This window comes from Diabrotica virgifera, chromosome 7 (assembly GCF_917563875.1).
Source record: "Diabrotica virgifera virgifera chromosome 7, PGI_DIABVI_V3a".
NCBI classification, from domain to species: Eukaryota; Metazoa; Arthropoda; class Insecta; order Coleoptera; family Chrysomelidae; genus Diabrotica; species Diabrotica virgifera.
Window position 1 is genome coordinate 148093579 of NC_065449.1, and position 14484 is coordinate 148108062.

The 14484-nt window shown below is 30.9% G+C and overlaps 1 protein-coding gene across 5 annotated transcripts in view; it reads left to right on the forward strand.

The window, feature by feature from the left end:
- Positions 1 to 10773: 10773 nt before the first annotated feature.
- LOC126888284 (uncharacterized) overlaps positions 10774 to 14484 on the forward strand; it is a 66004-nt gene continuing 62293 nt past the window's right edge. For all 5 annotated transcript variants that reach the window (XM_050656410.1, XM_050656411.1, XM_050656409.1 and 2 more), the window contains exon 1: positions 10774 to 10983. In XM_050656410.1, coding sequence (XP_050512367.1) covers positions 10919 to 10983 — 65 coding nt within the window. In that variant the 5' untranslated portion in view covers positions 10774 to 10918. The remainder of the gene's footprint in view (positions 10984 to 14484) is intronic.

Below are 14484 nucleotides of genomic sequence, written 5' to 3' on the forward strand. Positions count from 1 at the left end.
AAAAAGTATACTTTTTTTAAGTAAAACTAATAGGAGAATAAAAATTTCAATGTCAAAATTATACAGAGTGACGGATAAAAAAAATTGAACGTAATAAATGAGTGCTGAAAGGCGTATGTGGCGCCCTCTAGGCAATACATAATTTTTGGTAGGGAATTTAGTTTTCTCAACCCAAAAAACCCCCACATACCAAATTGCATGTTGTTATCTCATACCTGTCAGGAAATATTCAATAATAAATACAAAAAAAGTTTAACTTTGACATCCTGCATCTCTGTTATTATAAACATTGTACTAAGGTAAGTTAGCTTAAATCGATCTATTTTTACCTCAGGAACCTGAGGTTAAGCTATGGCCCATTCTTTACCAAATTTTACCTGTATATAAATTAAATGTCTGACATTGAATGTATTGTTTCTCGATTCCACGTTAAGATAAATGGTCGCCTTTCTATGATTATCTCTCAAATGATCTAGTGTCCATCGAATGTACACTAGAGCTTTTTTTCTATTCGAAATAGAATAAAAAATTATTTTAATGGCCGGTAAATGAACTCAAATTGCTCTATTTTTAAATATCTCTATCTAAATTTAGCGTCGGAACCACTAAAACTACATAAACCATTTCGGCGATAATGGTCAAATGGATTATACTTTTGAAACTAGATACCTTCTAATCGGTATAACCGATTTTGATCACTAAATATGAGTTTGAAACGTATTAGGTCTTAGGCCCACATATAAAATTACTATTTATAACCACACCGTTGAAACTTTTTGTACTTGTTATTTGGGTGGAGTCGGACAAATTTGGAGCTTGGCGCATTATGGCAGTGGGGCGATTGTCTGTCAAGAAAATTTCTTGTATAATATAGTGTCGCATGTACGGGAAAAGCCGTTCTCGTGGATATAAAAAAAATAATAAGCATCAAGGAGACCAAAGCGAACTATAAACAATTTTTCTCGGTTAGATCTACATAGACCAAACTGAAAATTTGTAGAAATACTCCTTTTAATATTTATAAAGACGTAACGTAGAGAACATTCCAAAATAGTAGAAAAATTTTCCGAAATTTTCCCTCTTGTCGGAAAATCTTTTTGGAAAATTTTGGGTACAACTCTCCGTCATGCCCTTTTAAGTGTTGTACTTAGCGTATGTACCAATAAAAGTAACCGAGAAACACTGTTTTAAATTATTTTTTGATAATACCTCCTCGTCGATAGCCTAAAAGAATTAAGATTTCTGTTCGTTTGCCCCAACATTTTTGTCAGACAATTACATTTTTTGTTTAAGAATATAATTACTTGTAACTTACTATGTTTGTCGGAAAAATGGTTGTAAAGATAAGGGATACACGAACCCAGCATAGTTTAAAAGTATAGTTTATCAATAAAAACTAAATTTTTTGTCCGACTTTGGATTTGCCACAATATTTTTGTCGGACACTTAGATTTTTTTATTTAGAATATAACTACTTATAACTTGATACTTGTGTCGGAAATTTTTTTTAATAGGAGAAAAAAACTACAGAACGATGTTTGTCGTTGTTCAAGGAGTATGTAGGCAAATATCAGATCACAATTTTTCTAAAATTTTCCCTCTTGTCGGAAAATTTTTTAAGAAAATTTTGGGTACAGCTCTACGTCATACCCTTTTAAATGTTTTGCTTAGTGTGTGTGTACCAATTTTCAGCTAAATCGATTCAAAAATAACCGAGAAAAACTGTTTTAAATCTTTTTTTGATAATACCTCCTCGTCGATAGCCTAAAAGAATTAAGTTTTCTGTTCGTTTGCCCCAACATTTTTGTCAGACAATTACATTTTTTGTTTAAGAATATAATTACTTGTAACTTACTGCCTTTGTCGGAAAAATGGTTTTAAAGATAAGGGATGCACGAACCCAGCATAGTTTAAAAGTTTAGTTTATTAATAAAAATTAAATTTTTTGTCCGACTTTGGATTTGCCCCAATATTTTTGTCGGACACTTAGATTTTTTGATTTAGAATATAACTACTTATAACCTGATACTTGTGTCGGAAACTTTTTTTAATAGGAGAAAAAAAACTACAGAACGATGTTTGTCGTTGTTCAAGGAGTATGTAGGCAAATATCAGATCACAATTTTTCTAAAATTTTCCCTCTTGTCGGAAAATTTTTTAGGAAAATTTTGTGTAGAGCTCTACGTCATACCCTTTTAAATGTTTTACTTAGTGTGTGTACCAATTTTCAGCTAAATCGATTCAAAAATAACCGAGAAAAACTGTTTTAAATTTTTTTTTGATAATACCTCCTAGTCGATAGCCTAAAATAATTAAGTTTCCTGTTCGTTCGCCCCAAAATTTTTGTCAGACAATTACATTTTTTATTTAAGAATATAATTACTTGTAACCTACTACTCTTGTCGGAAAAATGGTTGTAAAGATAAGGGATGCACGAACCCAACATAGTATAAAAGTATAGTTTATCAATAAAAATTAAATTTTTTGTCCGACTTTGGATTTGCCAGAATATTTTTGTCGGACACTTAGATTTTTTGATTTGGAATATAACTACATATAACCTGATACTTGTGACGGAAATTTTTTTTTAATTCGAGAAAAAAAACTACAGAACGATGTTTGTCATTGTTCAAGGGTATGTACGCAAATATCAGATCACAATTTTTCTAAAATTTTCCCTTTGTCGGAAAATTTTTTGGGAAAATTTTGGGTACAGCTCTACGTCATACCCTTTTAAATGTTTTACTTAGTGTGTGTACCAATTTTCAGCTAAATCGATTCAAAAATAACCGAGAAAAACTGTTTTAAAATTTTTTTTGATAATACCTCCTCGTCGATAGCCTAAAATAATTAAGTTTCCTGTTCGTTCGCCCCAACATTTTTGTCAGACAATTACATTTTTTATTTAAGAATATAATTACTTGTAACCTACTACTTTTGTCGGAAAAATGGTTGTAAAGATAAGGGATGCACGAACCCAACATAGTTTAAAAGTATAGTTTATCAATAAAAATTAAATTTTTTGTCCGACTTTGGATTTGCCAGAATATTTTTGTCGGACACTTAGATTTTTTGATTTGGAATACAACTACTTATAACTTGATACATGTCTCGGAAATTTTTTTTTAATTCGAAAAAAAAAAATACACAACGATGTTTGTCATTGTTTAAGGAGTATGTACACAAATTATTAGATCAAAATTTTTCTAAAATTTTCCCTCTTGTCGGAAAATTTTTAAGAAAATTTTGGGGTCAGATCTACGTCATACCCTTTTAAATCTTTTACTTAATGTGTGTACCAATTTTCATCTAAATCGGTTCAAAAATAACCGAGAAAATCTGTGTTAAATTTTTTTTTGATAATACCTCCTCGTCGATAGCCTAAAAGAATTAAGTTTTCTGTTCGTTTGCCCCAACATTTTTGTCAGACAATTGCATTTTTTGTTTAAGAATATAATTACCTGTAACTTACTACTATTGTCGGAAAAATGGTTGTAAAGATAAGGGATACACGAACCCAGCATAGTTTAAAAGTATAGTTTATCAATAAAAATTAAATTTTTTGTCCGACTTTGGATTTACCCCAATATTTTTGTCGGACACTTAGATTTTTTGATTTGGAATATAACTACATATAACCTGATACTTGTGTGGGAAATTATTTTAAATTCGAGAAAAAAAAACTACAAAACGATGTTTGGCGTTGTTCAAGGAGTATGTACGCAAATATCAGATCAAAATTTTTCTAAAATTTTCCCTCTTGTCGGAAAATTTTTTGGGAAAATTTTGGGTACAGCTCTACCTCATACCCTTTTAAATGTTTTACTTAGTGTGTGTACCAATTTTCAGCTAAATCAATTCAAAAATAACCGAGAAAAACTGTTTTAAAATTTTTTTTGATTATACCTCCTCGTCAATAGCCTAAAATAATTAAGTTTCCTGTTCGTTTGCCCCAACATTTTTGTCAGACAATTACATTTTTTATTTAAGAATATAATTACTTGTAACCTACTACTTTTGTCGGAAAAATGGTTGTAAAGATAAGGGATGCACGAACCCAACATAGTTTAAAAGTATAGTTTACTAATAAAAATTAAATTTTTTGTCCGACTTTGAATTTGCCCCAATATTTTTGTCGGACACTTAGATTTTTTGATTTGGAATATAACTACTTATAACCTGATACATGTGTCGGAATTTTTTTTTAATTCGAGAAACAAATACAGAACGATGTTTGTCGTTGTTTAAGAAGTATGTACACAAATTAACAGATCACAATTTTTCCACAATTTTCCCTCTTGTCGAAAAATTTTTTAAGAAAATTTTGGGTTCAGATCTACGTCATATCCTTTTAAATGTTTTACTTAGTGTGTGTACCCATTTTCAGCTAAATCGATTCAAAAGTAACCGAGAAACTCTGTTTTAAATTTTTTCTTTATAATACCTCCTCGTCGACAGCCTAAAAGAATTAAGTTTTCTGTTCGTTTGTCCCAACATTTTTGTCAGACAATTACATTTTTTGTTTAAGAATATAATTACTTGTAACCTACTACTTTTGTCGGAAAAATGGTTGTAAAGATAAGGGATGCACGAACCCAACATAGTTTGAAAGTATAGTTTACTAATAAAAATTAAATTTTTTGTCCGACTGTCGATTTGCCCCAATATTTTTGTCCGACAATTTGATTTTTTGATTAAGAATATAATTACCTATAACCTACTAATGTTGTCGGAAAAATGGTTGTAAATAAAAAAAATTCAAAAAATTGACATCTTCGGAGCGTCCGACTGCGCATATGCCCCGTGAAAATTGTCCGACAAGGTTACCACATTATTGTAAAAAGGTTTTATGGTAGATACCGTTAAAATTATCCATGTGGTAATAAATTTATTTTTTTCATAAATTTGACATCTTTCGCGTGTCCGACGCGTTATATGCCCCAATATTTTTGTCCGACAAAATTATTTTCGCTGTTTATAGGATAGAAACCATTGATTAAAATAAAATGACCAATGTGGTTATAAATTTTTTTCTTGCATAAAATTGACAACTTCGTCACCGCTTGACAGACAAACGCCCCACTACCATAATGCGCCAAGCTCCAAATTTGTCCGACTCCACTCAAATAACAACTACAAAAAGTTTCAACGGTGTGGTCATAAATAATATTTGTATATGTGGGCCCAAGGCCTATTAGTAGATATTACCATAGGCGTAACCAGGATGATCCTAAGGGGGGGGTTACAACTACCTGAAAGGGGGGGGTTACAACTACTGGAAGGTCTCTGAGAGCTATGGTGTTAAGCGTATAGAGCTCAAAGTACATCCCAATGGGGGGGGTTACAACCCCCAAAACCCCCCCCTGGTTACGCCTATGGATATTACAGAGATTGATTTTATACTGTATGTGTTGTAATGGGGATAATCCCGTATATAAATAAATAAATAAATAAATAAAATTGTGTGAAGGCGAAAAAGCATTTCATGAGCGGAGCGGCAAGTAGGTGTTTGAGCTTCATGAATAATAATGTTTAGGATGCAAAAAATTGGATACGAGGTGAATTGGCAAAAACAATATAGAAAATTCTCGAAAATAATTTTCTGCCCGAGAATATTCTCGCTGAGAATTTTCTGGCCGAGAATATTCTCGAGAATATTCTCTTGAGAATATTCTCTTCTTACATCACTAAACATAGTACATATGTACATAATATGTACATACGTTTTAGTTACAAGGAATAAAACACCTGCATAATAAACAATTATATTGTATGTATTTCTGCATAAACAAAACAAAAATTCGCGGTCATATTTTGCCCATATTATCATATTAAATCCAAAAATTGGGTCCGTGATAATATTTTATAATTTTTTTGCGTTCGGATTAGCGAACGTTCGGATTACCAGGGTTCGGATTATCGACGCTCTACTGTATATATAACACATAAAATATAATAGTTAAAACAGTTAAAAGAAATAAATTACATAACAGAACAAATTAGAAACAGACTGGTAAAACAATTAAGAGGGAATATTAATTTGTTGCAAGTCACGTATAAATTGGTTAGGTGTGGAACCAAAATTAAGCCTTTCAGTATTTTGATTTGCTAGACATAAAATTCTAGTTTTAGGTTCATTGAGGCCATAATTACATCGATGAAATGGTACATGAAAAGTGGTTTTAACTGCATTTTGAGTACTGTATGAAGGAACTTTAAAACCAACCTTAGACAATAAATAATGACTATTTGCTGTACCATTTAACAGAATTTTCATATCACGGTGATAACGACGTTGTTCCAGGGTATTGATATTTATATATGCTCTAATTTCTTCATAACTGTAAAACCTGTTACTCCCATTAAAAGCTCTAATTTTAAATCCCAAAAACGTAAGGAATTTATTTTGAACTTTTTCAATTTTTTCTGCGTAAACATTATAATATAAGGTCCCCAAATACTACAACAGTATTCCAAGTGAGGTCTAACAAGAGAACAATATAACAATTTTAGGGTATTGGGACTTTTAAAATCATAGCAGTTTCGTTTCATGAAGCCAAGCATCTGTAATGCCTTTGAAATAATAGAATCGATATCAAGTCAAGTCATTTATTCATGTTAATATACAAAGTACTTACATACGTTGAGTCCGCAAGTCTTTACCCGTGCGTCAACATTTAAAGCATACGAAATAAGTCGGAAATTTACTAAACGCAACGGCAAATGGATATTATTCCGATCACGGGTTATTATAAAATTTGACGTTATCAAATAAATAGAATGTCAAATTTAAGTTTTGCTTTAAAATTTTGGTGCATAATTACAGCTACATTTGAAGTAGCTTAATAAATTATTTTATTATCATTGATTATTAAATAAATAAACAATTTATACAAAAATTCAATAACATATTTTCTTTTTGTTATTGTATTCACTTTGGCGGAACCTTAAATACAAGCATTTAACTGTGTCAACAATGAGGTTAGCTTTGTACGTCATCAAAATTTATCTTAAAATAACATAAACTTTTTCTAACTTCTTCTCACAAAATTTCTAACTCCAATATAAAATTAGTTGTGAAAACAACTGTTTGTATACTATAAAAAACTTATGCAAAAATTCGACAAAATAACAGCAAAAAATTCAACAAACTGACAGCCACAAAAGTAAACAAACCAAAACGTCAGAAATTGTACTTAAAATATGTGAAGACATCCCCAATCGTCTTTCTTTGTACCTATCTCTTTTCAATACACTGAGTCTAAATCGTTCATAAAAATAACATGTGTTTTTACTTAATAACGGGCGGCAGCTGGTTTGTCATTAAGAGTAAACAGTAGCGATCAACAGGTAGCAACAAAATATAACTTCGGGAGATAGTATCATAAACTTTGGCAACAGTGGTAATCTTTGACATTATCTAAGATAAATATTTTGACAATATCATAGTCGCGCTAAATGGAAGTAATAGAAAGCGATTTTATTATTAATAAATAGATCTTTATAAAAATAAACCAAAATGGGTGAAAATTTTATGTTAAGATAGGTATTTAGAAAGGTATTTGCATGAAATATCTAATAATAAAACAATAATAAATAATCATTTTTTGTTGTGAAGCGAAACAAATTTCGATTTTCGCATAATTTTAGCACGGTTTTTAATGGACTTTTTCTTGGAAGGTTTCACTTTATTTTTCGTTTGATTTACTTTTTCCATTTTGTTAAACTATTGATAATATTTTTAGAATAAAAAATCCTCCTAAAACTTTATATACTCGCATTAGAATTCGAAATATTTTTACGTAAAATATACTTACCTACCTACATATAACTAAAACTCATAATTAACAACAATCTATTCTTCCAAAGAGGCCAACAACTTATACAACAACAACAAATATATAATAAATTAACTATCAATAAACACTACTTTCCTATGAAACAACAAAAACGAGTTCTTAAATTAACAACTGCACTGAACAGATATCGATAAAGATGACAGAACAGATTAGAGAAAATCTGACGCAGGTTTGTCAAAATGACAGTGATAATTTATCTATGTTGCCTAATTAGTTATTTAGTTAAAATATGTTCGATTTCTTGTTAGAAATAAAAAATTTTAGTAGTTCCAAGATTACACAAAATCTAGGCATAGGATAAAAAAATTTATTTGAAGAAAGTTTATTTTTTTTTTCTTCTTAATGGCGGTACAGGCTCCTTTTTTCAATATTTTATTTAGTTATAGAGTAATTTCCACGTACTAACATATTTCTGAAATTGGGCTCTGTAACGCCATTCTTTATTATATTACGAATATGTGCGCCAAATATCTCGACAAAATATTCAAAATTGGAGCCGCAATCTTGGAACGCGTTTGTTGCTACCTGTTGATCGCTACTGTAGCCTCTTAATTTCATGCGTGGAAGAGAATGATGCTAAATAAAAAGTATGTGTTTTATCTCACCAGGTATTAATGACGCGGGTAAAGACTCGCGGACTCAACTGTACGTCAAAAAAGAGTGTACAACTTTGGTTCTAGAAATAAAATACAAATATTAAAACACTAGGCATAATATGAAATAATACATACATCAATTAAGACAAACACTTTCTGGGTTCCTAAGAATAAACAAAGTACAATTCAACAATTCACAGCCCAGTTCCAAACATTAAAGTTAAAATTTAAAAATTCATCACTGCTGTAAAATGCCTGACATGAGAAAATTCTTTAGTTGTTTTCTAAATTGTAAAATTGGCAATTCAGTAATTTCAGTAGGCAACTTGTTGTAGAATGTTACACCATAAGAGTTTGGTCCGTCTCTACTTCTTTGGGGCCTGGTGTAGGGCAATATTATTATTGATATGATCTGCGAATCTTAACGATTTGTCAAACAGTATTCCAAGATCTCTTATTGTATTAACACAATCTAGTGGTGTTGCTCAGTATAAGTCTTTCATTAATGAATATCTTCTTCTCGAAGATGCGAAAAGTTATCAAGTTTATATTCAAACGGGATATATGTTCTACCTTGATAAAAACTAATTTTATGGCACTTTTTGACATTTAGCTCCATTTCATTTTCTTTACACCAACCCTGTATTTTATTTAATTGAAATTGCAGATTTTCAGAATCGTCAGGACTAGATATTTTTGAAAAGATTTTTAAATCATCCGCAAACAAAAGCTTACCACAGTTTATATCTGCAATATCATTTATAAATATAATAAATAATAGCGGACCCAGATGTGAACCCTGAGGGACACCAGAACTGACAATTACATCCTGAGATAGACAATACTGGATCGTTATTGCTTGGCGCCTTCCTATTAGGTAGCTTTCCAGCCATTCAAACAGTTTCCCATTTACTTCAGCAGCTTCTAATTTAGACAGTAGGATGTTATGATTTACTCTGTTAAATGCCTTGGAGAAGTCTGTATAAATAGAATCAATTTGATACCGATACCCACCCTCCAAAGCACTTGACAACGCATCCAATATAGCAAAGAAGATTTAATTCCGAAGATTTGTGTTTCTGAAAACCATATTGCTCATCTACTGGAAACAATTTGAAACATACCGAGAGGCAGTCCGACACTAAGCTTTCAAATAACTTAGGAATAGTACTTAATATAGAAATTGGTCTGTAAATTGTAATGTCCGATCCATTACCAGCTTTATGTATTGACGTTAAAAAAGCTAATTTCCAAGGATCAGGAAAGTAACCAGTATACAAAGAAGAATTAAATTGAATTATACTGAATTTCGTTCAGTTTTTGAATATTTTTTGACAACTTGTATAATTGCTTTAAAAATTCATTACTGTAATTAATAGGATTATTTTTTCACTATCTGTATTCAGAGATTAAAATAATTTATATACTGTACAATAAAAACCATGGATATATAAATAAAGATGGACCAGGCTATTTACATCTTTGCTTGAAGTCACGACTAGTCACGAGATTGGGAGATTGTCACAGTCATAGGCACAAATCCTTAATTCGACTTTGTCATATTATTGTGTTTTCAAGTCAATATTCAAAATAATTTTCAATTTTTAGTATAATTTACTTTTAATTTATAAATCAAAATATATTACGTAGGGCCGGTTGTTCGAACGCTAATCAACAATGATCACTATCAAATATTTAATTACTGTCACAACTGTCAATGTCAACTTTGGTTGGGTTGCTGAAAACATAATTGATTATATACCCTATTCCACGAACATACGCCTGTTTTGGATTACTTCGACAACGAATATTTTACTGTGCAAAATAAGAAGAACGAAAATTGCAAATTACATTGTTGTTTATTGCAATAATTATTAGCGCCATTTACTTTCGCACTTCTTATGTTGCACAGTAAAATATTCGTTGTCGAAGTAATCCAAAACAGGCGTATGTTCGTGGAATGGCCCATAATTATAAGATTAGTTAATCAATTAACATAACAATTATTAACATAATTGATTAACTAATTTCATAATAATTGTAATCAATAATTATGTTTTCAGCAACCCACTCAAAGTTGTTATTGACAGTTGCGACAGTAATTAAATATTTGATAATGATCATTTTTGATTAGCGTTCGAACAAACGGCCCTTAGTTACTAGAAACCATTTCTAAATATACTTATTTCGCAACCAAGGAATTAAAAAAAACATTAATTTTTTAATTATTAAATGAAACTATATTCTGATAATTTTAACTATTTGTGAAACTTGGCATCATTGGTAATATCAACCAATCATCGCGCTTTCAAGAAGAACTAGAGAAGAAGGAACATGGCGTTGTGTTGTTTACGTTTGTTTGTGTTGATAATTTCAGAATTTCCTTATTTGTGACATTTGAGTGAATTTGTTAGCGTATTTTGACTTTGAATTGAACAATCGTAATCGTTAAGTGTCCTAATCATGGTGCGTAACTGTTTTGTATGCAGAAAAACTGCATATTTACATCCAGAACTGTCATTTCATTCGTAAGTATATTTATCAAGTATTGACATCCATTGGCGTAGCACAGGGATATGATATTACTTAATCCTTGAATTGAAATAAATTAAATAAAACTTAATTTTGTGGAATAAAGTAGATTTTGTAGTATTATAAATACATTTATTTATTTATTTTAATCTACAATATAATTTCTATAAATACACACACCGGCAAAATTAGCCGAACACCTTAAAAATGGAACATGTTTGATGTCTCGAATTTTCTAAACCAGTGGTCCGATTTGAGTGATTCTTTTAGTATGTCATAGTCTTATTATATCGTTGTGATAATATTGTTGCTAGACAGGTAAATATCATTTTATACCGGGTGTACCAATCATACTGTGTTTTTTTCTTAAAGTTCGGAACACCCTGTGGAATATTCTAGCAGTCTAGCATATATAAAATATTGAAATTAAAACTCAATTATAGCCTTAGGGGACTTCATTAAGGTGGAGGCCTGGAGGGTCCGAGAAGTTAGCCACCATGCTCCACGCACTCTAATAAAAAACATGTAATTGTATTTATTTTCCTTCCATTTTGTCAGAGGCGCTGATGTCGGCATTGTGATTGGTGGAACATGACTTTTGACAAATCCTGCGCTATCTGTGAATCCAGTGAATCTGTGTTCAGTGTTCGTGTTCGTTCGTTTGTTGTCGTTCAGTAATTTTATATGGTTATGATGTGTTTGTGTCACCGTAAAAAGCTGATATTCAGTCGTGTTTTTTGATATTTTGTAATGGAGTACCTTTTTAAAGGTAAGTTTTTCTGATTGTAAGGTAGAGATTTTCTGATTGTAGGTACTGTTTATCCAACAGTTTTAAAATACTCACTTTATTTTGCGTTTTGTTGTTAGGTCTAATGGCTCCGTTCAGCTGTTGTGTGCAGATGGTGGAAAAGTTCAACAAGTAAACATTTATTTAATCCAAATTAAATACTCATATTTCTACGTAAAATGTCACATTATTTTATAAATAAATAAGTAAGAAACAAAAGTTGTTTGTGTTTTACCTTTATTGTCCATTTGAATAAAATATTAAATATTGGAAGTACCATATGGAGGCTATGTACCTAGCATGGAGGCTAGATTATGGCACCCTTCCTATCCAATCAACAACAAGAACGTTTAAAATTTCACACCTATCATGTCGAAGCTACAGACCACTTATGTGGAGGCCAGATTTGTAGTATCCTTCCATTTAACCAGGTGCTGAGATGGCGCTGAAATACGTGACATGTTTTTTAAAGAGTAAGATCGCATTCTATCAAATCACACAACACTTTTTTCTATGTTAGCCACATTAGATTTTCCTATAAAAAAAATTAATAGAATTATTTTTTTTTTAATAGAAGGTTGAATTGAAGTTTGACAGTGTTGCCATGTGATTATAATGTATAATATGTTGCACGCTTCAAATATACAGAGAAAGCTTCAAAAACTACCTTTTTACATTATTCTATGGATTTTGATATTTTTTAATTTATGTAAAACACGAACGAATAAATATTTGTTGTTTTTTATATTCATTGGAGTTATTTACTAACAATTTTTTTGTGGCAATTGCCCTGATAGATTCCTGGAGAGATTTGGCAATAGAGTCAGAACGTTTAAATTTGCGTTTGCTAGATTGCACAGATGTTCCGCAGATATACATTTTATGACTTTCTTTTTATTATATTATTATAAATATTTCTTTTTATTGTTTTATTATTTGGAATCAATGTACCTGAGTACTGAAATGCCCTTAGTTACTGAAAAGTGTTCACTTCGTCAGTACGCTATTTTTGTGTTTATTTTGTATTTTTTTAAATATTAAAATGCCTACAACTATTGTAGCACGTGAAAGACTTATAGTCCTTTTACCCATATAAATAGCTATAACTTTCATTTTAGAGAAATTATTTTTCCTAATAGTACTGTGGACTTGTATATCTGTGTTTTCAGTTGCATATATTCTGGAGTCTGTTATTATTTACATTATATTTAATATTTGTGTCTTTAATCTGTCTCTAATAAAGTTGTTTTGCACCTCCTTGTTATCTATAAACCAAACATTTCTTTTACTCTTACCAAATCAATGTGTGAATTTATTGAAAAATGTAGTAGAGAAAAAGAAAATTTAATCATTTGTGGAGATTTCAATTTTAAGGATTTAAAATGGCCAGTTCAAACTCAGCTTATTGGAGATAATCCGAGTGTTCCATTTTACAATTTATTTTTTCAAACCAATCTAAACCAATTGGTAAAAGAACCTACTAGATATCGTCAAGGTAATACACCTTCGATTTTAGATTTGATAATCACTAATGAGGAAGAACTTATCAGTGAAATTCATTATCTTTCACCAATAGGTATTTCGGACCATGTAGTTCTTCAGACACAAGCTCAATTGGACATTACTGGAGCAATTAATGAAAAAATAGTTAAAGAGTTTAGTAAAATAGATTATGTTAAATTAAATCACTATTTTAGAGAAGTAATTTGGCCGGATTTAGATAATTGTTCATGTAATGATTCTTGGAATAAATATAGAGAAATTATATATGAAGGTATTGATAAATGTTCTTCAAAGTACACTATTAGGACTAATCCCAGAAGCCCTTGGTTCGATAACCGACTGATCGCAATGACTAAAGAAAAAAACATTTTATGGAAAAGGGTAAGAAAAAATCCATCGGAAGAAAACATACTTACACATAGACAATTTTCCAATAGATTGACAAAGGGGTTGAGATTATCGAGAAGTAATTATGAAAACAGAGTTAGCTCCAGAGGTCCCAAATCTTTTTACAAATACGTTAGATCAAAATTCTGTACAAAAACTGGTATTCCGTTATTAGAAAAATCTAATGGCGAAATATGTTTAAAAGAAGAGGTTTGTGAGTTATTTGCTGAGACTTTTTCCACTGCTTTTACAGTTGACACGGGTGCTGCGTTTTCAGGTTTGCCCACTACTGACAGAATAATGGAGAGTTTATCAACAATTGACATCTCTACTGAATTGGTTAGAGAGGTATTATGTTCTTTAAAGATTACTGCGTCTCCTGGATCGGAAAATATTTCACCATTGTATCATAATTGTGCAGATAGTTTAGCGGCTCCAATGGCAGCTTTATTGGCCAAATCTTTGCAAACAAATTCAGTACCAGCTTCATGGAAATCTGGTATAGTAACACCGATATATAAAAGTGGAAATAAACTCCTTTCGTCTAATTATCGCCCAGTAACAGTTCCACCAACATCAGTTAAAATAATGGAAAAATTAATAGCTTATAAATTAATATCCTTTTGGTTAGAGCATAATGTTATACCAGTCTCTCAACACGGATTTCTGCCGAACCGTTCTGTAACTAGCAACCTTCTTCACTCTCTTAATGAATGGACTTTATCTTTGGACCGATATGAACCGATTGACATTATTTATATAGATTTTTCCCGTGCATTTGATAAGGTACCCATACAAAAATTAATGCTGAAGCTAGAAC